General features: G+C 37.0%; 3 protein-coding genes across 3 annotated transcripts in view; 1 reads left to right on the plus strand and 2 right to left on the minus strand.

Annotated features, from left to right (window-relative positions):
• LOC102605679 (BEACH domain-containing protein C2) overlaps positions 1 to 20,698 on the plus strand; it is a 36,366-nt gene extending 15,668 nt beyond the window's left edge. The window contains exons 9-31 of the mRNA XM_006339453.2: positions 1,312 to 1,632; positions 2,107 to 2,729; positions 3,327 to 3,411; positions 3,564 to 3,758; positions 6,228 to 6,773; positions 6,886 to 7,029; positions 7,111 to 7,590; positions 9,288 to 9,433; positions 10,182 to 10,251; positions 10,348 to 10,431; positions 10,667 to 10,723; positions 11,632 to 11,700; positions 11,774 to 11,860; positions 11,934 to 12,050; positions 14,145 to 14,294; positions 15,071 to 15,155; positions 15,251 to 15,371; positions 15,551 to 15,647; positions 15,734 to 15,847; positions 16,525 to 16,894; positions 17,706 to 18,484; positions 18,754 to 18,876; positions 20,132 to 20,698. Of these exons, the coding sequence (XP_006339515.1) occupies positions 1,312 to 1,632; positions 2,107 to 2,729; positions 3,327 to 3,411; positions 3,564 to 3,758; positions 6,228 to 6,773; positions 6,886 to 7,029; positions 7,111 to 7,590; positions 9,288 to 9,433; positions 10,182 to 10,251; positions 10,348 to 10,431; positions 10,667 to 10,723; positions 11,632 to 11,700; positions 11,774 to 11,860; positions 11,934 to 12,050; positions 14,145 to 14,294; positions 15,071 to 15,155; positions 15,251 to 15,371; positions 15,551 to 15,647; positions 15,734 to 15,847; positions 16,525 to 16,894; positions 17,706 to 18,484; positions 18,754 to 18,876; positions 20,132 to 20,206 (4,938 nt within the window). The 3' untranslated portion in view covers positions 20,207 to 20,698. The remainder of the gene's footprint in view (positions 1 to 1,311; positions 1,633 to 2,106; positions 2,730 to 3,326; positions 3,412 to 3,563; positions 3,759 to 6,227; positions 6,774 to 6,885; positions 7,030 to 7,110; positions 7,591 to 9,287; positions 9,434 to 10,181; positions 10,252 to 10,347; positions 10,432 to 10,666; positions 10,724 to 11,631; positions 11,701 to 11,773; positions 11,861 to 11,933; positions 12,051 to 14,144; positions 14,295 to 15,070; positions 15,156 to 15,250; positions 15,372 to 15,550; positions 15,648 to 15,733; positions 15,848 to 16,524; positions 16,895 to 17,705; positions 18,485 to 18,753; positions 18,877 to 20,131) is intronic.
• Positions 20,699 to 21,224: 526 nt separating this feature from the next.
• LOC102606010 (cytochrome P450 704C1-like) lies at positions 21,225 to 23,893 on the minus strand. Its single transcript, XM_006339454.2, has 6 exons — positions 23,530 to 23,893; positions 22,828 to 23,043; positions 22,470 to 22,760; positions 22,064 to 22,393; positions 21,774 to 21,977; positions 21,225 to 21,637 (listed from the first exon to the last, which is right to left on the minus strand). The coding sequence occupies exons 1-6, from the start codon at positions 23,857 to 23,859 to the stop codon at positions 21,458 to 21,460; spliced, it is 1,551 nt and encodes a 516-aa protein (XP_006339516.2). The 5' UTR covers positions 23,860 to 23,893; the 3' UTR covers positions 21,225 to 21,457.
• A 1,887-nt stretch (positions 23,894 to 25,780) lies between these two features.
• Positions 25,781 to 26,567, minus strand: part of LOC107062274 (cytosolic sulfotransferase 18-like) — an 8,231-nt gene continuing 7,444 nt past the window's right edge. The window contains exon 2 of the mRNA XM_015312720.1: positions 25,781 to 25,998. Within this exon, the coding sequence (XP_015168206.1) occupies positions 25,813 to 25,998 (186 nt within the window). The 3' untranslated portion in view covers positions 25,781 to 25,812. The remainder of the gene's footprint in view (positions 25,999 to 26,567) is intronic.

A 26,567-nucleotide genomic window follows, 5' to 3' on the forward strand; every position in this document is an offset into this window, starting at 1 on the left:
ATCATAGAAATGAAACCCTAAAAAGACCCACCTAAAATCTTCCTTTAAGCTTTCAAATAAACAAGAGAATGGAAACAGTCCCTGTTGTATCCCTTAGCAAGTCCACTGTCTTTTGTCCCAAATTGTTATGATGCCCTCCTTGTACCAGAGGCTTTAAGCTCAGCCCAGTTGCACCATCTGTTCCCCTAAATTTGTCAAACAAGACCTGGTGACCATTCTTCAATTTTTGTTTCCTGTAAACATACAATATCAATTTTCCACCTCTGAATAAGAGATTTCAGGGTGATCCTCTTCTTCAACTCATTTACCCCCCTCACATTCCAGCTGGGAATTCTTATCTCATTCTGATAATGCTTTGTGATACCTGCCCCTCAATTGTTTGTTTGTTTCTTCTTAAGCTACATATGCAGTCAACAACATCATTATCTGAAGTCTCACATTGTTGATGGATGGATAATTGGTCTCCTTATATGGTCTTAGATAATCCTCACTTCATGAGCTAACTTTTGAGGTTGAGTTAGGTCTAAGGTCCAAGGTCCATTTCTTATCATGGTATCTCCAAACCCATCCTATTAATTGGTTTACTCGGTGTTGGGCTCTCTTGTTGTATTGTCTAAATTCCGGCCTGGACATGTGGATGTGTCAGAAGTCCCACATCGGCCATGGATGGGGTAATTGTTCTGCTTGTATGGTTGGACAATTCTCCCTTCATGAGCTAGCTCTTGGGTTGAGTTAGACCCAAATTTTATTTCTTTATAGTTTATAATCACATGAATTAGGATGGAGGGAGTAATTGAAGTCTTAGTTTTCCCCTAATTCGTTGCCTTTGTAGTTAGCTTGAGCATTGGTGTCACCTTGATCCTTTTCAAATTATTTTAATTTCAAAATCAACATTGTTTTAGGGCCTCACTTCCAGTTATGATTTTTGTTAAATTCAGAGTAGTTTTCTGTTTGATAAGGCAAAGTAATAATATCAATGATGCACCAACTAGCTATCCATGCAATAAAGAGAACTACAGAAAAATTCTAAGAAGAATCTGTATGGAAAGAGAGGATTTGCATGTTGCGCTCTCTATACACTTGAGTATAAATTATGAATATAGCATAAATATGGTTGCTTGTCTGTTAGCTTGGTGTCACTGTGCTCCTTATCAAATATAGCAAACTTTTTTTTTTCCCCTTCACTGTAATTAAAGTTTTTGTTATATTCTGATAATCTGATAGAATTCATCCTGAACTTTTCTGCATCTCGAGAAATTAACATATGTGAAACTACAACAATGTCTACATCCAGCTTTTCTTTTTCTGCAGACTCAGGTTATTGCCGCAGCTGCTGCTGGTGTGGCAGCTGAAGGGCTGTCAGCTAAGGATGCCAAGCTGGGAGCAGAAAATGCGGCTCAACTTTCTGTCGCCTTGGTAGAGAATGCCATTGTGATCTTAATGCTTGTTGAGGACCATCTGAGACTGCAGAGCAAACTTTACAGGACTGCACATGTTCCTACTGGTTCTGTTACTCCTCTGTCAAATGCTGTGCATGTAGGTAGTCAGCCTACAAGTATAGTTGGTGGAGACACTCTTGACACTGTAGCTGATCATAAATCATCCAATAGCTCTGGAAGAATGTCACTTGATGTATGTATTTATAGACTTATGTTTTGAGTTTAGGAATTCCTCTTCTTCAAGTATTATCTGTTCCTCTTTTTTTTTTCTTTTTTTTTAAAGTACTATCTGGTCATATTAGTCTGCAGATCTTTTCTTTTTCTATCCTCTGTGATGTGCATATTTTCCTGGCAGTTCTGTTGGAGTTTGTTCCGCTTCTAGGTCTTGTCTGTATCTCTAGTTGTTCTCTGTTTCCTCTGTCTTCTGTCGTTGCTGCATTTTCATCTACACCTACACCTACATGTAATTGTTTTGGAAAATCTTCAATCTCTCTGCTAACTGGGTTAAGACTGCAAGTGTGATTCTCACTTGTGCTTGTAATGCTCTCTGTTTTGTCTGTAGCCAGATTTATTGGACAGACCATATTGAAATGTTTGTAACAGTCTACTATATTGTTTTTGGTTTCTTGTTCATTGAACTTAGTTTACTGATGCTGGTTTCAACTAGGTTCTTGCGTCAATGGCTGATCCTAATGGACAGATATCTGCAACTGTGATGGAGCGGCTAGCTGCAGCAGCAGCTACTGAACCTTATGAATCTGTTTCTTGCGCATTTGTGTCATTTGGTAGCTGTACCTTAGATTTAGCTGAGGGGTGGAAATACAGGAGCCGATTATGGTATGGAGTCGGCCTTCCCTCAAACACCTCGGATATTGGTGGTGGCGGCAGTGGTTGGGAAGCTTGGAATTCTTCATTGGAAAAAGATGCTGATGGAAACTGGATTGAACTTCCTTTAGTAAAGAAATCGGTTGCAATGTTAGAAGCACTGTTGTTAGATGAGTCTGGACTGGGTGGTGGTCTAGGCATCGGAGGAGGATCAGGTACTGGAATGGGAGGCATGGCAGCACTATATCAATTGTTAGACAGTGACCAGCCTTTTCTTTGCATGCTGCGAATGGTGCTTGTCTCATTAAGGGAAGAAGATGATGGTGGAAATCAGATGCTAATGAGGCATGGAAACACAGAAGATGGGACGTCAGAGGGTTTTCGTAGACAGACTAGCAATCTTTCTATTTTAGACGTGAATGCTCGTATACCATCAAGGAAACCACGATCCTCATTGTTATGGAGGTATCAGTATGCTGACCTTTTTTGAGCTACTCAATTTTCCACTTTCTTCTTTTTGTTTTTGTGCCTCTTTTTTTTTATTTTTTAGGTTTTGCATATTCACAAGACTTCTGGTTAAGGTACCATGAATTGCACGTGAACCTTAAGGTGACTTACTAGTGTGAGAATGAGATCACTAAAAGTTTCGGATGCTAAAACCGCTTGAAGCAAAAAAAAAAAAGAAAAAAAAAAGACTTTTTGATTATCCTATGCAAGGAATACCTATTTATAGACATGCGGTACAATCTAATATTCTAATTTCATACCAACACTTACCACTACTCTATAGCTCTCAACTTTTTAACAAATTTCAATTTTTTTCCCGAAGTAATTTCTATATTAACATGCTATCAGAGCAATGTGATGATTTGTTAATTGCAATAACTCGTCTTAAAGAAAACATACCAAATATCTTTCTTGATATTGGTGTAAATTTATACCCATAAACATGTTACTTGCCTAAATTTCATAACATGCTTGATTAGTAATTGTGATATTTATTCTGCTATCGCTGTCTATGCCAATTCGATTCCCACTCATAACTCAATTTTTTGTCGACAGCGTGCTTTCACCAATTCTCAACATGCCTATTTCTGAGTCCAGAAGACAGAGAGTGTTGGTTGCCTCCTGTGTTATGTTCTCTGAGGTTAGTATTATATCTACCTAGTTACTTGTCTGAGTCAGCAATTTATAGGGAGGTTTAAGATAGAACTCTTTCGTTCTTGTAGTTTAGCTGTACATTATGTTTCTGATGCTTTCTGTATTTCGATTCATGTTTCTGTCACCCATATGTTGCAGGTCTGGCATGCTGTTGGTAGGGATCGAACTCCTCTAAGGAAGCAATACCTAGAGGTTATTTTACCACCTTTTATTGCAGCCTTAAGGAGGTGGCGACCCCTCTTGGCCGGAATTCATGAACTAGCAACTGCAGATGGTTTAAATCCTTTTGTTGTTGATGACCGATCATTGGCTGCAGATGCTTTGCCCCTTGAGGTAGATATATTAAACTTCCATGTACATAGTGATGAAATTTCAGTTCTAGATTTTACTGTAAGTCTGTAAACTTTTTTGAGAGTTGGAGTTTGTCATAAGAAACTTGAATAAAGTGACAAGTTCTTTACAGTTGTCATTATTATTGAAGTATTTTTGTTAATTAATTAGAATCTGGCACATTTCAGTTACCATCCATATCTGCAGTTTGTTTTTGATGAAGTAAGGTATTTCATAAGAAGCATCAAGCAGATGCAGAATTACAGAATAGACAAAAGGGCTCGCAGAGAGCATAAACAAAAGTTGTTAGCTCCTTTGCAATCTTCAAACTAGTACTAGAGAACTAACAAAATCAAGAAATTGTTCAGTGCTGAATACAGGGGTTAAATGAACCCAACTGAACAGCATAAGTAAACATCTAGCTTTAAGAGAGTGGTTTGGAGTTGAGAGCCTATCAAAATATCTACGGTTCCTTTCGGTCCATAAACACCAAAAAATAACTCCAGGGATCATCACCCAGACTTTCTTGATGGACTTGTCAACTCTCCATGTATTCCAGCTTGCATAGGCTTCTTTCACATATTGTGGCATGACCCATTGTAAACTAAAATGCAGCAGAACATATTCCATAGAACCTTGGCCACTGCACAGTGAAGGAGCAGGTAACTGTTTCTGTGCTATTCTGACACATATAGCATTTATTATCCAGATCAAGGCCTCTTTTGTTGAGATTACTTGTGTTGAGCATGCTTCCTGGAGAGCAATCCAACAAAAACAGATGATCTTGGTAGGCATTTTGGTCTTCCAAATAAGTTTCCAGAGCCAAAGTTGTGTGATCTGGTTCTGACAGCATATTTGATGATAACAATCTTTCACAGTGAAGGTGTTGTTTCTTCCTTATACCGGTCTGTCAGCACAATTCTCATTCATATTATATTTTTCCATACTAGCAAGTAGTTCAAGCTTACTTCCCATCTCCCAATCCTGCACATTTCTTCTGAGCATTACATTCCAGTTGTTGACACATCTATTCGGTGCAATTGTCGAGTTTTTGTCTTGAGCTATTTGGAATAGGTTTGGGTAGGCTTCCATGAGTGGAGTGTTACTTAGCTATCTGTCACTCCAGAATTTAATATGTGAGCCATCCCCTGCTTTGAACCATACCTCTATAGAAAATTCACTCCACAACTTACTAATGTATTTCCAGGGGCAACCCTGTGGGGTGACTTGGAAGTTTTTGTGCTCCATTTATCCTTTCTTTCATGCTTAGCAGCAACATCTTCTTTCCAGAGACTAGAGTCGTTTGTACTAAATCTCCACAACCATTTCATGAGCAAGCTTTTGTTGTGAGAAGCTAAGTCTCTAATGCCCATACCTCCCTTGTTTTTCGGTTGTTTGACTTTGTCCCCCTTTTTCTTTGAGAAGGTTACATTTGACTTTGTCCCATTTGATGAGATGAAGTTTGTGAGAATTGCTATTTCCTTCCATAAGAAGTCCCTCCTAATCTTGTCCAGTTGATTATGGATCTTGCCAGGGATGGGGAAAAGTGACATGTAGTATGTGGGTATGCTATCAAGCACACTGTTGATAAGGACTAGTCTTCCTCCCATTGATAGATATTGCATCTGCCAGGAGGCCAATCTTTTTTCAAATTTCTCTATGATCCTATTTCAGATTTCAACTTTCTTGAATTTGCTGCCCAGGGTATGCCAAGGTAGGTGGTTTTAAATGTCCCAATAAATAATCCCATGATACTTGCCAGCTCTTCAATATTAGCGACATTGTTGACCAGATACATTATGCTTTTCAGCACATTGATATTCAATCCTGAAAGAGCTTCAAAGAGGAGGAGAGTAAGGTTCAGATATAGCATTTGGGTTGAGTCAGCCTCACAGAAAATGAGTGTATCATCAGCATATAGTAGGTCTGAGACTGTGACGGAGGCCCGGGATTGGTACCTACACTGAAACCTTGAATCCACTGCTCATGCCTGGCCTTTTCTAACATTTTGCTTAGACCCTCCATTGCTATAATAAACAAAAAGGGAGAGAGGGGATCCCCTTGTCTGATTCCTTTCTGAGGACAGAGAAAGCCCACTGGTCCTCTGTTAACAATGAGTGAGTATTTCACAGTTGAAATACTAAATTTGATCCATCTAATCCACCTGTCTCCAAAACCCATCTTCTTTAGGATAGAAATAAGGTAAGACCAGTTGAGTTGATCAAATGCCTTCTCAATGTCTAGTTTGCATATCACACCAGGTTCACCACTTTTAACACTCCAATCTAGCACTTCATTTCCTATCAAAGCTGCAAATGAGTAATTCTGCTTTTGCTTGTACAGTCTTTCTTTCTTCAGCTACTGAAGCATTGGACTAGTGCTGCTACATTTTGTTAGTCAGTTGCTTCTGAGAACTTACTAAAATCTTCTGTATATGTTAATCTCCAAGAACTAAGATATTCTTTTTTTCAGGCTGCTTTGTCTATGATATCCCCTAGCTGGGCTGCTGCTTTTGCATCTCCACCTGCTGCTATGGCACTGGCAATGTTAGCTGCTGGCGCTGCTGGAGGTGAAGCTCCAGCACCAGCAACAACTACACATCTAAAGCGGGATTCTTCATTGCTAGAGCGCAAAGCAGCTAGACTTCATACATTTTCAAGTTTTCAGAAACCTATAGAGGCACCTAGCAAATCTCCAGCTATTCCCAAGGACAAGGCGGCAGCAAAAGCAGCGGCATTGGCTGCTGCACGAGACCTTGAACGCAATGCAAAGATAGGATCAGGAAGAGGTCTCAGTGCAGTGGCAATGGCTACATCAGCACAGCGACGGAGTAGAAGCGACATGGGACGCGTGATGAGATGGAATGTTTCTGAAGCCATGGGAACAGCGTGGATGGAATGTTTGCAGTCAGTTGATACTAAATCTGTTTATGGGAAAGATTTTAATGCCCTGTCTTACAAATTCATTGCTGTTCTTGTTGGAAGTTTAGCTTTAGCCAGAAACATGCAGCGATCAGAGGTCATCTTCATACACTTGCCACTAGTCTTTTTCTCTGATAGGTCCATAAAACTGGTCTCAATGACATTGTTGATTTCATTGTATGATTCCTTGTTTGTCTATGTGGTTATAGGTTGAGAGGCGGTCACAAGTGAATGTAATTGCGCAGCACCGCTTGTATACTGGAATACGCCAATGGAGAAAACTTATCCATAGCTTGTTAGAGATCAAATGTCTTTTTGGCCCATTTAGTGATTGTCTGTACAATCCTCAGCGTGTATGTTACTTGCTGCTTTTGTTTTATTTGTCTGATCAAGGGCTTTACAACTCAGGATTTAATGACTATGTTTATGAGTAGGTTTACTGGAAGCTGGATAATATGGAAACATCTGCAAGAATGCGGAAATGTTTGAGAAGGAACTATGGAGGGTCAGATCATTTTGGTTCTGCTGCAGATTATGCTGATCATTCCGGACTAAAAGAGGGGGAAGATCAAACAATCAGTCCATCAAAAGCCTCTCTTTTGGCAGCAGATGCTATTTCCATTGAGCCAGTACACGAGGATTATGAACAGGAAGATGGTTCCAACTTGGATAGTAAGTTAGATGACACAGTACATCATGGTGACATTCAGAGAAGAATGTCTGGAGCTGCTGAGCAACCACTGCAGACATCTTCGGAATCGGGAGACACTCCAGTTACTAACCACCATGACGTGGTGCAGAGTCCTTCAGCAGTTGCCCCTGGTTATGTTCCTAGCGAACATGATGAAAGGATTGTCCTTGAGCTACCATCATCAATGGTCAGGCCGTTGAAGGTTTCTAGAGGAACTTTCCAAGTAAGTCTGCATATACAAAATATGGTTTCTATGAAATATTTCATTTTACTAATAGACTTATTGGCTTATTATGTATAAGCTTCTAATTTTCCAATGATTGACATTTTGAAATGCACGTCTTTTGAAACTCAACTACCTTAATGAGAAGGATGACTGGAAATTCGGTGGACTGAAGAAGTTGTGCATTCTATGTAACCATCTTAGTGCTGCCTTTATGTGAATAATTTTTGCATATTACTGAGAAAAAAAGGAAATGCTATTGAACTGAAGAAGGGATTGAAGGTCAAAAGAGTAGTTGCAAACTGGTGAAAGCATTTGAAATCAAAGTTTTCCTCACCCCCCTGCTGTTGGGACAGAGCTGCCATTGCTTTTTGGGTGGGGTGGTTTCGAAAGCATTTCATCCAGTTAGTTTCTGAGTTGCAGAATTCTCACGGACATGGTATACTCCTGATACCATGGGAACATTTCATTTGCTTAGACAGTTCATAAAGATTTAAATGCTCCCGTCCTGTAAAGAGATCCCAAAATTATGGTATGATGTCCCATATTCATAGAGCACTACTAGGGTACTTTATAGATATTAGGAATTGCATGGACCAGAATATGAAGAGCCATATCGAAGATACTAATTGCTCGGTGCTTAAATATAAACTATTCGAAAAGATGTATTGCTATTCTTTTTAGGTTGAATGCTTATGATTTTAATTGATAGAAATACTATCAATTTTGTAGGCTGAAGAATGCACTTGTTTCTTTTTCAAGTGCAAAACACCCTCCTTTTTTTGTTTTTGAAACGCAAAACACCATCCTTTTTCTGTCCTCGTCATATGATATAGTCTTAGCTGCCAACCTGTATGTGAACTGAGTTGTGAAATTCTCTAGCCTGTCATCTATAAGTTTCTAGTGAAATCATGTGTAGCAAGAAATTTGCCTTTGATAACTTAGGTGATGGACATTGGTCTGTAGACTGTGTCAGGCGACCTGCTTCCGTTGGTTATGACAATCATACGGGCAATGCAAAATGGTTAGACCCAATAGAATAGCTGGTGGATTAGAGATGAAGAGCTGCTTTGTTTTGTCTATTAGTTTCTTTCCTTTTGTTATACAAAAGATCCTCTGTATATTTCCTTAGGTAGGAGGTCCTATTTTTTTGGGCATTTGAGATCAAATTTTCATTTTTTATTACCCAAAAAAGGCCTCTATGTATATCTTAGCTCATTTTATGGCCGAATTTATTATTATGCCCGGTAAAAATTTAAAGGGTCAGCAATGTTTATAGGGCTCATCATTTATGACTAGTGGTTGCCTACCTACCACTACTGAACTTTTTTGGGACTTGGAACCAGCTATGCAAAGCTCACATAGGCGGAGCTCACATTTCATGATTCGAACCATGCGTAGACAAAAGCATGGTATTTTTAAGTGAAGAAAGATAAAGGGGTGGGCCCATTATCCACTGAGTTTTGAATTGTGTGCCACCGACCCTCGGGGATTTCTCGGTGTTAAAAAGATTCACTGCCTCCTTGGTAAATAAGCTGTTTGCATGTATCTTTATAAGTTTTTGCAGACTTTGTTTGGATTCCAAAGTTTGCCGTTGTAGGGAACAGATCAATTTTTTTGAGTGAGGACAAAAGTTTGCTAATCTTCATCTCAACAAAGTTAAAATTATTTACTTGAAAAGTGTTTTCTTGTGCCAGATTACAACGAGGAGAATAAATTTTATCGTTGATAACATTGAGATCAGTGTGGCTGGGGATGGTCTTGATTGCAGCAGTGAAGAAAAAGTCAAAGGAAAGGATCGAAGCTGGTTGATCTCTTCCCTTCATCAGATCTATAGCAGAAGGTGAGGGTAAACTGAATTTCTGCTTAAGATATATTCAAACAACACAAGGACAAAGTTATCTGAAAAAAACCCTCAATTGATTACTGTTGTGGTTCAATTTGAGATGCTCATTCCCATTTATCGTTTTTACTATTTCATAGACCTTCTACTCTGCTGGTTGAGGCGTTGAGCAGACATTCAGTTTCTGTTTTATTGTAGAGACGAGGGTTTTCTAGTTCGTTGAGACTAGGTTACTGTTATGATTTTAAACAAAGACTAGAATAGATATCCAAACCATAACAAGTGGAGAATAGGATTCTGATGTTTATAAACATAGAATTGGTTTACATGAATAAATCACGAATGTCAAGGAACATATTTTCTTTGATAATGTATTTCATTTGGTTGGAAGCTTGAAAGGCGATTCACATTGTTGGAAGCTTGAAAGGTGATTCACATTCTTTTACATGTTGGTAACATTTCAATCTGTAAAAGGATTTGCAAGCACTCTTACACATTTCAGTCACATTTCACAATGCTGCTCCATTTGTAAAAAATTTAATAGTCCCTTTTACTTTCCTAGATTCCTGCTGTCTCTTTTGTGATTTCCCCCCCGGAGGGTTCACTTAATGGACCCCATGGGTGTTGTGAAGTGATTATTTCATTAATCGATCTGAATTTCTCTGGAAAAAAATGACATGATTTTGTCTATTTAGAAAGCTGTCTTCTTTCTGCAGCAGCCATTTTGCCTGACTTCTTGTCTTTACAGATATCTTCTAAGGAGAAGTGCATTGGAATTATTTATGGTCGACCGGTCAAACTTTTTCTTTGACTTTGGGGTATAACCTTGTACTACATTGTTATGATTACATGCTCTTATTTTCAAATTTTTACTTCTTCAAGAATTAGGTTAATTTTCTTGGTTTTTGAATCAGAGTACTGAGGCAAGAAGAGATGCATATCGAGCTATTGTTCAAACTCGTCCCTCTCATTTGAACAATATCTACCTCGCAACTCAGGTTTCTACTTTTCTGTAGCTTATTCATCGGTCTTTGGCATGTGAACAAACTTTGTTCAATTAGTTTGCAATAGTCTGTGTGGGCTATGCTTGACACATTGACTTGTATCCATATCCATCAAAATTTCACTGCACAAAAGACTTGAATCTTCATGGTCAAACAAGAGATTCTGCTTTCTTTAGCATTCTCCAATCTTCTATCCCATTATATGTTTATGCTACTTCTCATCTTGCAGAGACCTGAACAACTTCTTAAACGAACTCAACTCATGGAACGTTGGGCTCGCCGGGAGGTATGCTAGAAAATGAAATTTCTGTTTATATCTATGTATACGAGGAAGCGGTAGAAAGAATCGTAGCATGTAACCTGAGATCTTGAGGCAATTGGTGGGATGGGTAGAGTAGTCAGAACATTAAAACCTTTTGCAAATCCTTATACAGCTAATGTGGAGCAAATGCATGTTAAACACCAATCCACACATGTAACGCACACATGGATTGATGATCTCTCCTTTTCTTTCGGATTTCTTTTCCTTTTATCCATCTTCTCTCTCTCTCTCCCCCTCACCTGGTTGAGAAGACGAAGTAGCTCAACAGACTGAAGAATGCACATGAACAGAGAGTAGGCTTAGCAGGTTGAAGAGGTAGGCGTCTGGAAAAGAGAGTAGTGTCAATAGGTCAAGGAGTGGGCTTAAACTGTTGTGAAAAAATAGAGGCTCCACATTTGACTCTATACCATGTGAAAAGAATCTATGCATTAATGTGAAACTTAAGGTAATTTAGTGTTACCTTTCCCAAAAAAAATATAAAAAAATAAAAGGCCACTAGTGGAATAGACCAAAGCCTCTAAGAATCCCTTAGACAACTATAGGAGCCAATTATATAATATAGCTTAACATCCCCATCATGTATAACCTAATTTTGGGATTCACAGGTGAATTTTGTTGTGGACTTGGTAGTGTGAGTATGTGCTTATCAAAGGATAGTTACAATGTGAAAGAATGTATTGATACCACTTGATAGAACCTAAGCATCTGACCAATACCTTGAGCCAATGGTTGGAGTAGTTCAAAACCTTATAATAACCCCTTTGGGAATTCCTTCATAATTAATAAGGGAGAAGTGCATTTGCTGAACATATATATCTGCAATGCCTCCTTTGTCAAACTGATTCATTATCTGCTCATCCATATCTTTTCAGCTCAGCAACTTTGAGTATCTAATGCAGCTTAACACACTGGCCGGACGTAGTTACAATGATATTACTCAGGTACCATTTTCTCATTGTGAGGGCTCAAGAGGAATCATGTGTTTACTTGATCAGTTCCCTTTCGGTTTTGCAGTATCCTGTGTTCCCCTGGGTCATTTCTGATTATACTTCAACCGACTTGGATTTTGCTAATCCATCATCTTACCGGGACCTATCAAAGGTTGGCATATATTGCATGTGTCAAATCATCTCCAGGTTATTGTATGATTGACATAAGAAATGTATACTTGCAGCCAGTTGGAGCATTAAATCCTGAACGATTAAGGAAGTTTCAAGAGAGATACTCTAGTTTTGATGACCCTGTCATCCCAAAGTTCCACTATGGCTCACATTACTCAAGTGCAGGAACAGTATGTGTTTGTTCTTTCATTTGGTTGTCCTAAGCCATTTTAAACTAGTATCTGCAATGACTGTACCACTCTATATTGTCAGATATCCTGAATGGTTTAACGTATTAGTAGCATATTTTGAAATGTTACCATTTTCATTTAGGTTTAGCAGTCTCATGATTGTTAATTACTTGATTGATTCAATATGAATATACAGTTATAATGCCAGTAAATAATACTCCCTCCGTCCATTTTATGTGGCACCCTTTCCTTTTTAGTCCATCCCAAAAAGAATGTCACCTTACTATAATTAGAAACAATTTAACTTTAAAATACCCCTTTTACCCTTAATGACATGATTTTCAACCACACAAATATCTATGCATTGTTTTAGACCACAAGTTTCAAAAGTTTTTTTCTTAAACACCGTGCCAAGTCAAACGATACCACATAAAATGGGACGGAGGGAGTAATATTTATAAGAAGCCTCAACCTCAACTGCTAGAATCTGTTTCAACTAATGTCCTATTTTGTATCACGTAAATGCTTTCCCTGTCCTAATTATTTAGGATGTCAAAATCATCAAGAACTATGCTTTACACCAAAATGAGAAGAACAATTCTGTCCTTTTATAGTCATAAGTTGTTTCGTTCTTCTTCCTAATCCAGTATCATTTCTTTTATCAGTATTAAATGTTAATTTTTATTGTTGGCTACTTATGATTATCACCAAACACCCGCCTATGCTCCACCCTCACCCCCTGTCATTATACCAACTTTTGTTCAACTAAACACCAAGAAAAGATTTTGTGAAATGGTTCTCTTTTGTTAAAATTTATTCTCATGGAGAGCGTTTAATGCCATTACAAACAAGTAAATATCACTAGAAGTCCTCTTTACAACTTAAAAGTCATGAATTTCCCAAACCTTTTGTTTTATAAATCCGTTTGCATGCTCTTCCATGGCTAGCAGCACATCCATATCCATTAGATCACCCCTTGGGTCTTGGTGTAGGAGATTTGACATGATTGTTTTCCAAAGGAATAGGAACTCTACCTTTTTATGATGAAATTGTTGCGATCCTACATTTTTTTCTCTGTTTATTCATCTACCAGATGTTCCATACACTTGTCGGAACTAGGGACGAGTTCCATAGTTCAAAGGTCACCTTGCTATGGTTTAGCATGTGATTGATACTGCACCAATTTCTTTCCACTAGAAGCACCAATTAATGTGAATTCTCCTCCTTTCTTGAAGGTGTTTATTGTCATTATTCAGTTCCAAGTGGCTTCTGTAGGAAAAGTTTTAGCCTATAGGGGGCATAGCTGGACCAGTTCGATTTGTATGTTTGCTTCCAGTATCCCTCGTAATTAAACCATGGTCAAAGGACTTCAGTATAAAGATCTCGTTAGCATACTAATCAATATTACCACCATTGCTAGACACTTCCTATTGTACATATGTCATAATATTTTGACTCCTTTTGTATGAAGCGTCAGTTAAAGGGATACTGTGAATGATTCTTGGTGTTTGCATTGCACATCTGCAAGACTGCAACACTATCTGAAGAAAGGAAACAGTCTGGTTATCCTTTATGGTCCTTAAACCTGCTGTATATCCTTTATCTCCTTGATGCCTTTTCAATACAACTTATTTCATAAAAAAGAAAAACTAAAAAAAACTGCTGTATACTTGAATGTGCTAATTATCTTTTCCACCTCAGGATGAGTAATGACTATTTGCTTCAACAGGTCACTCAAAAACTTAAGCAGAGCTCAAATTGATGAACATAAAATTTTATGTATGGCGGAACAATAAAGAATATGAGTTTTATTATCTTCTTCAGCGCTAGAAAATATGAGTTTTAACGAGTCTGTCACATTCAATGTATACTCGACCAAACAATCATCTTTCTGGAGATGCATGCATCTTCATTGATCTCTCGACTTACTAACACTTTTGCATATTTAATTTTTCTGACTTGGTTTGCTACATAGATTATTCCACCTCTATTCTTTATTATATGTTGAATATGTATCACTTGAGTGTGAACATAGTCAGTAGTAAATTTACAGATTCTGTTCTAAGACATTGCTATGAATTTTATGTACACCAGGTGTTATATTATCTAATCAGGCTGGAGCCCTTCACTACCCTATCTATTCAGCTCCAAGGTGGCAAATTTGATCATGCAGACAGGATGTTCTCAGATATTGCTGCCACTTGGAAAAGTGTTCTTGAGGAGATGAGTGATGTTAAAGAGTTGGTATGAACTATATTTCTTCTGCCACCTCACTATTCTGTTACCATTTGATTATATTATCGTTGTGTATACTTTTGGACTATGTCTCGGTAATTATGGTCAGGCAACCTTTGTGCTTTCTATTATAAATTGTTACCATCTCAAAAGAAAATTGAATGTTATTATTTGACATACTCAATTCTTGAGATAAATGTACTGCCTCTGTTTAATTTTATTCAGTCCTGTTTGATTGGGCACGGAGTTTAAGAAAGACATGAGAACTTTTGGAACTTGTGGTCTTAAACATGACAACATTTATGTGGCTTTAAAACTTTTAAAACTTAAGTTGAACACGTTATAACGTTTATTTGGCTTTAAAAGCTTGTCTCTAAGGGTAAAATGGGAAGCAAAGATTAATTATTTCCAATTTTAGGAAGGGGTCATTCCTTTGGAGCACACTACAAAGGAAATAGCCTATATAAACTGAAACAGGGGGATTAGCAAATTAGTAGAGTTTTCAAGTTGGATAGTCAACTAACCACTTTTATATCAAGTGGGTCCTGAAGTGAAATGATAGATTAATTTTTGTTTTTTGTGATATATAAAGTGACAAAATATTCCATTTTGAACGTCAATTTGCATGTCCTGGAAAGGGTAGTAAGATTCAATTAGAGACAGAAGATGCAGATAATGCTTTCCGCTGCTAATGATTTGTTATCTTTTGCTGTTTCTGGAGTCAGTTAAAGATTTTACTCCATGTGCTCATAAATTCATAATGGGATATTGTTCTTAATACCTAGGTTCCGGAGCTATTTTATCTTCCAGAGATGCTAACAAATGAGAATTCAATTGAATTTGGTACGACACAGTTGGGAGAAAAGCTGGGTATGAAATACAGTTTTATTGTATATAGCAGCATACAGAGCTAAATTTTGTCCTGGTCTTCAACTGTAATCATTTGTTTCTCATCTCTGTTTCAGACTCTGTGCGGCTTCCACCTTGGGCTAAAAACAAAGTTGATTTTATTCATAAACATCGGATGGCACTTGAGAGTGAGCACGTCTCTGCTCATCTACATGAATGGATTGATCTCATTTTTGGGTAGGTTTTGTCTGTCTTTCACTTGGAAAGATCATTTACAGAGTTTAGTTTTGCTTAGGTTTTGTTATTGCTTTCCTTGAGAATTTGAAGTGTGCCTAAGTTGTTTTGGGTGCATTAAAATTGGGTATTTCCATTAATTGTTGTCTTTTCTTTTCAAATAAAATTCTTTGCATATTCAGGTATAAGCAACGAGGAAAAGAAGCTATACAGGCAAATAATGTTTTCTTTTACTTGACGTATGAAGGAACAGTGGATATTGACAAGATAACTGATCCAGTATGCTTTTGTTCCTGTTCTTTTTGCTTTAGTTATTCCACTGACTTGAGTACGAGTGATTTTGAAATGCTAAATCTTGTCAAAAGGTCCAGCAGCGTGCTATGCAAGATCAGATTGCTTACTTTGGACAAACACCATCTCAACTTCTTACTGTCCCACACATGAAAAGGATGCCTCTGGAAGAAGTTCTCCAGCTACAGGTGAGTTTTTTGCATTCATAGTTCTCTCCATTTAAGTTTTCAGAGTCAACTGTAACATATATAAGAGTAAAATTTAAGTTGACCCAAATGAGTACTAGTAGTTTTATCTTTTTAATTAATTAATATGAGGGAACCGTAAATCTAGTACTGTCTATCTTTCGCTCGTATAGAAGGGTGAAGTGTTTAATTGTTGTAGGTCATTTAACTCTCTTTAGGAAAAGAAAAAGGAACTCAATTGTCTGGTTGAAGAACACAAGTTCTCTTAGCCATTTTCGGCCAATTTTATGAGTAGGTTTATCTTTCCACCTTGGTGGTAGAATATCACCAGTAATTTATATGTTTATGTGTCCCATTATTTCCGAGCCTCTATATTTTATTTTGTCAAACTTTCAAGTCACACTTTCCCCTGAACCCCTTCTTGGGAACCATAATTTCTTTTTGTTTTTCTTGCTGTATCCTATTCTCTTGAGCTAGTTTTTTTGTCTTATGAATCTAGAGAACTTATTGTTAAGCCTGGAAGTTCCCTTCTGTGTGAAGGTCTCAGTGTATCTTGTTTTTATGATAATCCATAATGCTGTTTTTAGCAGATGGTATGGTTCATTTTTCAGTTAAATAGTAATATGTTATCATAATTGGTAGGCTCAAATGTAACCTTGGTACTTCTCGCATTTGTGCAGACCATATTCCGGAATCCTAGAGCTGCTAAACCATATACGGTTCCCCACCCTGAGCGCTGCAACTTACCTGCTGCAGCGATGCAGGCTTCTTCTGATTCCCTTGTAATTGTTGATACAAATGCACCGGCTGCTCACGTAGCTCAGCATAAATGGCAACCAAATACACCAGATGGTCAGGGAGCACCTTTCCTCTTCCAACATGGAAAACCTGGTGCTAGCTCAGCTGGTGGAACATTCATGCGAATGTTCAAGGGGCCAACTGGCTCTGAGTCAGAGGAATGGCATTTCCCTCAAGCCCTGGCATTTGCAGCTTCTGGAATCAGAGGCTCATCTGTAGTTGCAATTACATGTGACAAAGAAATTCTTACAGGCAAGCAGTATATATTCTATTTATTTAAATCTAAAAAATATCTTAGTTATCTAAATACCGTTGTGAAAGAATGATATTTTAGTTCATTACCACCAATTAGAAATATCTTTATATTTGTTCTATTGTTTTGGGGGTTAGTGAATAGTTTGCATACTTCCATCTTATAACAATATTTTAGTGGTCAACCCTCACTTACCTAAGGCAAGATTCCTTAGCCGATTTGCTGCTTTTGATGTTTTGCAAATGTGGTTGGGAATTACTCTCCCTGTTCCATTTGAAGTTGCATTCTTTCTTTTTAAATCTGTTCCAAAAGAATGATACCTATTACCTTCCTTTGTTGGGAAACAATTTAAATTTGAGACTTCATATTTTGTCTTTAATGACATGCTTTTATAGCCACAGAAATGTCAGCCACAGAAATGTCATTGCATGATTGAAACGGCAAGTTCCTAAAGTCTTTCTTTCTTTGTTAAACTCCATACCCAGTCAAGCACTACCACGTAAAGTGAAAAGGGAGGGAGTATATATTAGTGTTCATTTTGTTATTTTCTTCATTTATCTCATTTATTAAGTTAGAACTACTAGAGAGCTTGTGTCTGGAAATCATGTGTCAGAAGTCTAGAACTTCAGTTGTTTTGATTTATGATGTCCGGGGGTTCCTTAGTTGGTAGGGAAAAAAAGAGTCTAATTAAAAAGTATTGAATAATTTGAGTGCAAGACTTCCCAATGAAGGGAGATCAGTATTGCATGTGTATGTTGTTACTGAAACCTAAACATACTGACTAATAGGAGTTTCTGCACTTGAATCTAGGTGGCCATGTAGACAACAGCGTACGACTGATATCATCAGATGGGGCAAAAACTTTAGAAGTAGCCAGAGGACATTGTGCTCCTGTAACATGCCTGGCTTTGTCTTCAGATAGCAATTATCTTGTAACAGGGTCTAGAGACGCCACCGTGCTTCTCTGGAGAATAAATAGGGCGTCAACACCGCGCAGCAGCAGCACATCAGAGGCTTCCACTGGTTCAAGCACACCTTCAACCAGTACTACACCAAACAGCTCGAGAGATAAAAGTAAGAGGCATCGAATTGAGGGTCCCATACATGTCCTTCGAGGCCATCTTGGGGAAATATTATGTTGCTGTGTGAGTTCAGATCTTGGTATTGTGGTTTCATGCTCCAGTTCGTCAGATGTTTTGCTACATACCATAAGAAGGGGTCGATTGGTCAGAAGGCTAGTTGGAGTGGAGGCACATTCTGTTTGTCTGTCATCTGATGGAATTATAATGGCTTGGAGCAAATTCCATAAAACAATAAGCACCTTTACTCTTAATGGGATTCTTATTGCTAGGACTCAGTTTCCTCCCTGCTCCACCATTAGTTGCATGGAGATTTCTGTTGATGGACAAAATGCTTTGCTTGGGGTAAATCCATATTCTGAAAATGATGGACCATTGGACAACAAGTCTATGAAGTGGCAAAAGCCAGTACTTGGAGATTCTGATGGAGAATTAGATGAAAACAGTGAAGGAAATAGATTAGATATCTCTGTCCCTTCAATCTGCTTCCTCGACATATTTACTTTAAAGGTATAATGAAGCCTTTCTTTGGACCTTATTTTTCTTTTTCTTTTCCTGTCCAAGTTAATACTGGCACCATTAAGTGAGGAGCTGTAAGGCAGACCGTCTAGTTTGTTTGTTTGCTGCTTTGCCAAGTTTGGGTTGTGTATGCTGCTTCTTAGCACCTTCTAACCAATGCAACTAGACATCCCTTTTTCTTAGTTGCTTGATAATAGGACCCATTTCCCACCATGCTTTGCATATATGTATGAACTAGAAGCTGATATTTTGGCTTGCAGGTATTTCACATTATGAAGCTTGGAGAGGGTCAAAATGTTATGGCTCTGGCTCTGAACAAGGATAACACTAATCTCTTATTATCGACAGCTGATAGGCAGTTGATAATCTTCACAGATCCTGCGGTAAGTTGAATACTCTCTCTTTGTGGTAAGAGTGTTTTGCTAATGGTGACTTTTGGGTTCTATTTCCGATTTCACCCCTATCTTCTTCCTTCTATAAATATCTCCAAGTGAGTAGATATATGAAATGTTAGTGCAGTTCATGTGACTCTTTAAGCCCTACACACCTTTGATTTCGTGTCAAGTTGCATTTTGTGGATATTAATGGGCCATGAGATATCTCTTTGATAGTTATGTTTAACAGTTCTTTGTGGAATATCATTTCCCTTTTTGAATATTTTTATTATGTAAAAGATGTGACCTTAACCTTTGGACATACAATATAGAATGATAGTTTTGATCTACCATATCCTCACTTGTCTGTGTCACACTATCAACTCTTTCATGAAATTTCTTCTCTTCCCTACCCCACGGGCCCCGCCTCCACATAATATGAAACAAAATAAAAGATTAGAGTATCCCCCAAGTTCCATTCCGTTAGAAGAAAATTTACAGGATTATGTACTGGAAAATGACTGCTAAGAGAATCTCCCTGTTGAAGTGTCAAATGAATTCCATGGTGAGTATAGATGGTAAGAGGGGTGAGAGCTTTTGAAGCTGGAAACTTCGGTGCTCATGGCTGTGGAAAAAGTTTATCCTGATTAATATTTTTGGAGAAATTGAGTCTGTTCATTCTCAAAAAAAAAAAAATCTTAGAAATTGAATACCAATTTTTTACCACCCTGAGCGCTGTAACATGCATGCTAAATTGCTAATTTAGTTGTTTGATATAAGAAATACAATAAAACAGAACATATGAAATAAGGATTGAATTTATTCTATATGTATGCATTTTTTATCTACTTATTTGTTGTTGTGTTTAGGTATTTAAAGAAAAGTGTTTGTTTCATATATATATGCCATATCTTAATCAACTGAGAACTGGCTCGTCATTTCTTTTCCAAGAAGCTAATAGCCAAAACCTACTTTACTATTCTTGTACCCTTGTTACTTTTAAACCAGTACTGATGATCATAATTTGATTCCCGCCAATCTGATTACTGAGGTTTTCTGGACAAGAGTTATGCAATGTAATCTTGCTGGGTAGCTTTAACCTGATGTACTTGATAAAAACAGTATAGTAGTTCCTACTTCAACCTCTGTGCGATGGGAGGATTTATTCAATCTCATAGTTTGGGCTCCTATAATATGGCGCAATTTGGGCTTCTATATCTTATAAACATCTTAGTGTTGATTCTCCATCCATATCCATATGCAGTTGAGCTTGAAGGTAGTAGATCAAATGCTTAAGCTGGGTTGGGAAGGTGATGGACTCAGCCCTCTTATGAAGTGAAGGTTTCAGGATACTGGACTTCGATTTACAAAGGGTTAACCAAAGTTTCTCCTGATGAAAATTACATCTATATCTTACAAGATGAAAGGTGCTGCTATGGGTCATGCAATTTGGATACGTAACTGACGCGACAGCTCCATCTCTTGACTGTATCATAATCACTGTGCGATGAGGATAACATTTCAACATTTCGACGTGTAACATGAGTGTAATGTATTAGGTAAACCACAAGGCTGTCCAGTAGTTTTTTACTGTTCAGCATTTTTATTTTTATTTTGGTTTGAAAATCGTTATAGTTGTACATGCTGTCCAATTGTTTGATGTTAGAGTATAGGAAATTTAGCCATTTGTTCATTTCTGTTTACCCCTTTCTCAGTCAGTGTATTGGGACTTAAGTATCAAGGAATAACAGTCAAGATACTCCCTTGTAAATGTTCTCTTGTAAGATATGTTTTTTCATCTTTATTTAATTGCTTCTCTCAGTTCCTAATTTTTTTTTTTTTCATTTTTTATTATTATTTTGGCATGGAGGCATAGTTGAGACACGTGTCACACAGATTCGCACACACTGTGTGTAAAGGTACGTGTATATATAATTTTCCAATGAACCTGAGTTATACTGAATCCTGCTGGTCATTGGAACTGAGAAGTTCTGTTGTTTATCGTCTTCAAAGCAAGTTAATGCCCATAAATTAAAGCAAAAATAATTATAGAAGCTTTACATCTATCAAACAAAGAACTGTATTAACTACATATCAGTCACCAGAAGGAAGAAAATCTTAAGGTTGCTTATTTATGTGAAATTTCTTGTTCAACATCTCTGCTTGTGACGTTCAAGCAATTGGCACTGAACCACTTACAGCTTAATGAAGTTTCTAATAAGCCCTCACAACTAACGATTAGATTTCAAATTTTTGTGTCTTCCTTATTGACAGTTAGTAGACAAAATGACGATTCTTTTCAAAATGGATTGAATAAACTTACATGTTTGTCATTCAACACAAAATGAGGCTAACCAAAGGGCTAAATGATAAAAGATTTTATATACCATCTAAGAACGATAGCAATTTCAGTTACAGGAGGGTAAAACAAGAAAAATGTGTAACAATGACACCTTCTGGTCTGTTCTGTATTATTTGATTAACTTCTTACATTCTGGAAGAAGAGGGCTGGCACTGTCATGTTTGCTATCTTTGGTATATGGAGCTCACCAATGACATCCTATCATATGTATGGCTCTCATTAATGGCCCTATCTGTGAAAGACACGAACATGCAGTCCCCCATTGATGTGAAGATTAATCATTGTCCTGTAGTTGACAGTCTGCTTGTCATCACTCAACTTGAAAACAAAGTAACTTAACAACACAGAAGAGAATATCTTCATCTGCCTGAAAGCAAATTCCTTCCCCAAGCAGATTCGCGGGCCTGCCTGTTTTATAAACAGAAGAATGACTTGGCTAGTTAATGTGACAGTATAAATGCACTAAGAAAGTTGATGGTGGTAGGCATTTCATCTTTGATTCTTTGACAAATGATGGTAAAACTGACAAGGAGCTTTAACCAACCTGGAAAGCTGTAAATTTAAAGGGGCTCTCTGGCCTGAAGAAACCATCCCCATCAAGCCATCTCTCTGGTTTATATTCTTCTGCATCATCACCCCATATAAATTTCATTCTTCCCATTGCATATGGTTGGTAAGACACCATGTCCCCTTTGTTCACACTGAATCCATCGGGTAAGGTGTCATCGGAAAAGCATATTTTTCCATCCTGCAGTAAAAGGAAAACAAAAATAACAACTTTATAACATGCATCTAATTGGCCGGTGATGTATGATAAAATAAGTTCTTTATTACCACTGGAACTGCAGGATAGAGCCTAAGAGTCTCGGTCAATGCTGCATGAAGATATTGCATCTTTTCAAGGGCATCTTCACTCACATTGGCAGCAAAATCCGTTACGTCTGTTGCATCTTCTTTCTCAGCTGTTGCTTCTTTAATCTCTTGTGCTACTTTTTCCTGTACATGAGGGTACTTGCATAGCACATATATGAACCAAGAAAGGGTGGTTGCTGTTGTATCTTTGCCAGCTATTATGAAGCTCAATATTATATCACGCAAAAACTTTGGATCTGTTCCAGTTATTTGCAGAAACCTTGACAAAATGTCTTCTTTCTTCCATTGCAACTGGAAAAAGATTATAATGTCTAATTAGCATCTGTCCGCATTAATAAAAGTAGTAGATATAAGACGATTAACCTACAGATAAATCAGCTTCTGGTCTATTCATCTGTTCAGTCTTTCTGTGGATCAGCTTATAAACAAACTCATCAATAGTTCTTATATTGTTTCTTAACTTGGCTTCTGATCCGATATTGAGAGTTCTTTTAATCTTCCAGAAGATATCAACATATCTCCAGAGTGTCATTTCACTTGCATTGTCAAATGCATCGCCAAACTTTTTGCCTTCTTCATTTGAACCACACATGCTATCTAGCTCAACTCCAAAGGCAACTTTGAATATAGAATCTAGAGTTGCTTTCATGAAAAGATCCTGCATTCATGAAACTGTGTATAATTGTCTGGTGAAAACAAAAAAGGGTTGTTCAATTAAGACTTACTTGAATGTCCACCGTCTTTTCAGAACTGGCTGCTTCAGACAATATATGGGCAAGCTTTGCCACATTTTTTCTAAAGACCACACTGCTGAAATCCCTCAAGACCCTTGTCGAGAATTCATGGCTTGACAATTTCCTCTGTTCTCGCCACTTATCACCATCAACTGTGAAAATCCCATCCCCTAGCAGATCCTTTAGATTGCTGTAATGATACCTCCCCTGTCGATTATACAAAAATACTCAATTCGCAACCCAAGTATCATTTGTTTACAGTAGACTAGTATAATCATATAGTTTTTGACTGCAACTAATTTGGAAACTGAGGCATAATTGAAAAAAAGATAGAGGCCTCACTAAACTGCAACTAGATAGTTAACGTTACAGCCAGATAAGAAAGTCAACTTCCTGTTTCCAAACTCCAAATCCTTCGAATTTACCCAAGATTTGATACTAAATTGCAGCTGAGAGCTAAAATAGACAGATCTGATTCACATTAAACAAAGAGATTGCTTAACTGCAGCACTACTCAATAAATCTGTCTACATCACTCAATAAGAAACTTTTGAATTATTTAATCTACAAGAAACTACTTGTCCTCAACTTCAAAGTCATGAATGCAAAAGTTGCAAAATGATGAAGTTTTCCGAATCTAATCAATACGAAAATAAAGAAATGATGGGGATTTCAAGGAGATCGATTATGTACCCTGCCATAGTTGTCAAAGTTAGTTTTGAGAATGTACTCGACGTTAACAGGGTCAGAAGTATAAATCTCACTCCTGAAAGGGCTAATCAATCTGTAAGTCTTGTACTTGCTAGCAAGATCAGTCATGTAATGGTGCAACCTGTGGAAGTTGATGAGCTGATTGAAAATGGTTCCGCCGATTGGATGGTATCTCTTTTTGGCATCTACTTTTCTGGTCAGAAGATGAAATATGAATCCACAAAAGACAAGTGAGAGAATGGTGGCTGCTATGGACATAATAGAGCTATTATGAAGAATATCCATGAAAACCGCTGTTGTGTACTTGTGCATATTTGTCTGATAAAATGACAATTCATTAGGGACCATGTCATAAAAAACAAAGACTAAGGTTAAGGTAAACACAAAAAGTCTCCTTTTGTAATGGGGTGGTTACCTGCTTTTTCTTCTCATTTTACTTATTATTTTAATAGTCCCATATTTTCCTTTATTTATCCTACTTATTATGAGTAGATCTATCTCGTATTCTCATGAGCAGCTCAATACCTTTAAAAATGTGTCATCTGTCTTATGCCCCAAAATTTGAAGGGCCAATTTTTTAGTAAGAATAAAATTATTATAAACCTTTTTAACGAAAAAATATACTCTATATTTTTTAATTTATTTCTCTTTCTTTTTTAGTTTGTTTTGAAACATTAAATAATATTTTTTTCTTTTATTGTCAATTTTTAAATTTAACTTTCACATGATATAATTAAGACCACAAGATTAAAACTTTACATCTTATAAATAAAAAATAAAAAAATAATTAAAAGTTAGATATTCGATTTATTTTTGGTTTTAGGCTACAAATTAGCTTGAGCCACCACTGCTTACCATTTTTCTTATAAGTTTATCTTTCAAATTATTGATGCATGACAATGTGTAACACCGTAAAACGATACAATCTATTCAGTATTCAAACCTTAGTTTCATCGTCTGGTCCGTGTTACTTTGGATACTGATGTCATGAAAACATTTGAGGCAGAGCAATATCCATTATGTCTGTTGCATCTTCTTTCTCAAGTGTTACTTCTTTAATCTCTTGTGCTACTTTTTTTTTCTTTGCTGCACATATAAGATTCAAATTTTAGTTTTTATATAATTTCAGCATTTTTTTATTTTTATTTGCAAAAAAATAAATTAGTACTCCATCCGTTTAAAAAAGAACGACCTCCTTTCCTTTTTAGTCTGTTTAAAAAAGAATGGCCTCTTTCCTTTTTTGGTAATATTTTAATTTCAGCTTTCCACGTGACATGTTTAGAGCCACAAGATTGAAGGACAATTTAGTACATTTGATATAACTTTAATTTAGGACCACAAGATTCAAAAATCTTTTTATTTTCTAAAAACTCTGTGCCAAGTCAAACCAGGTCACTCTTTTTGAAACGGAGGGAGTATAATAATATATTTTCGATTAATTTAAGTTGTAACAAATAAGTTGATAACTTCAATATTTTTCTTAATCACTCCTTGTATAAATTTAATTATTTATTTATTTTTAAAAAATAATTATTAATCTGTACATACTTAGCTACTTTATTTATTTTTATCTTTTAAAAAGAAAAAGACATTTGTTTTAGGAAAATTGAGCTGGTATACTTAAACATATACAGTCGTGTGAAAGGGCTAGTTAAAAGGTGTACCATTTTTTTTTCTCGTTTTTTTAAAAAAAAGGTGTGAGAAGGATATTACTATAAATATAATTTAAAGAGTCATGTATTTGTAATTGACTTATAAATAATATGTTTCTATGTCTGTGCATTAATTATTTATCTTCTTTATTCGGTAATTTAAATTTTTATAACTTGTTAAAATTTAAGAAGTTGAATTTTTATTTTTTAGTATCAGTTTAAGGATTTATTTAACATTTTTTATTTTAATTAGTAGAAATTTAATGAGCTTACGACCAATTTAATACACTGCACATTAAGTAATTGAGGGATACATTACTATATACTATAACGAATACCAGTATTAATGTACCTCGTAGTGATATTTATGTTACTCAAACTCTTTTAAAATGTTAATGCACTTGCCATAAATCCTCTAAAAATATATTAATTACAAAAATTCAACAAGAGTTGGAAACATACTCATGAATAATGATACGGTACTTGAGAATTTATTTAAAATAACAGAAGAAACATGATGAATAAAGAAGAACGAAATTAAAATTACATTCTATAGATGAGATGTTCTTCAATATGTTTCTTCCTTATTATTTGGTGTACATTAACCTCTTAATTACTTTACTGAAGAAGCGAATGTCAACCCCGAAGATTTAAATTTCTCAAGCGTTTTGTCATCAATGAATTTTGCCATATCCTTTGTCAAATAATTCTTCCAATCGCCAATTTCTCCTTTTCGAAAAAATAGACTGTTACTTACTCCTGGCAAGGTTTCCTGTGCATATTTCTCACTCTTATTCACCTCTTGTAACACCCCGTATTCGAAACAGACCAAAAATACAGATTTCGAGAAGTTGCAGGTGCAACTTACGGTCACCATCCACGGATCGTAGGTCAGACCACGGCCCGTGCTGGTGGTCCGTGGTTCACTACTGCAACCCCTTCCAGACTCAGTCAGAAAATTTGGCTAAGTGTTGACCCACGGCCGGACTTACGGTCCGTAGGTCAGGTCACGGACCGTAGTTCGTGTCCGTGGATCGATGCCCCAAAAGCCCAGCTTCAGTCCCGATTGACGGTTGACCAGCACGAACCGTCAATCGATCCACGGTTCGTAGGACTGACCGTAGATGAGGGTCAACAGTCAGTTAGATGAAGATTATTGATGGGTCAACTTCATATGGTCATAAATTTTAGCACAAAAGGAATTGTGTGTCCCATTACCTATGGTATGATAGATAATTGAATTATCTTTCCAACGCCACCGAGTTTGCTAAATTCCGACCTCCGAGTAAAAATTTATGCTCGTTTTATTGAAGACCTGTCGGGCAGACTCGACTTATGGACCCAATCGACGGTCCGTCGATTGACCTA

This window comes from Solanum tuberosum, unplaced genomic scaffold (genome assembly GCF_000226075.1).
Source record: "Solanum tuberosum cultivar DM 1-3 516 R44 unplaced genomic scaffold, SolTub_3.0 scf00010, whole genome shotgun sequence".
In the NCBI taxonomy this organism is placed as follows: Eukaryota; Viridiplantae; Streptophyta; class Magnoliopsida; order Solanales; family Solanaceae; genus Solanum; species Solanum tuberosum.

Excerpts from the sequence above, each read along its gene's own strand:
- LOC102606010 (XM_006339454.2), bottom strand. The coding sequence starts at position 23,859 with ATGCACAAGTACACAACAGCGGTTTTCATGGATATTCTTCATAATAGC. Across the intron at positions 22,761-22,827 it reads AAAAGACGGTGGACATTCAA|GATCTTTTCATGAAAGCAAC; the intron begins GTAAGTCTTAAT and ends TCATGAATGCAG. Across the intron at positions 21,638-21,773 it reads TTAAATTTACAGCTTTCCAG|GCAGGCCCGCGAATCTGCTT; the intron begins GTTGGTTAAAGC and ends TTTATAAAACAG.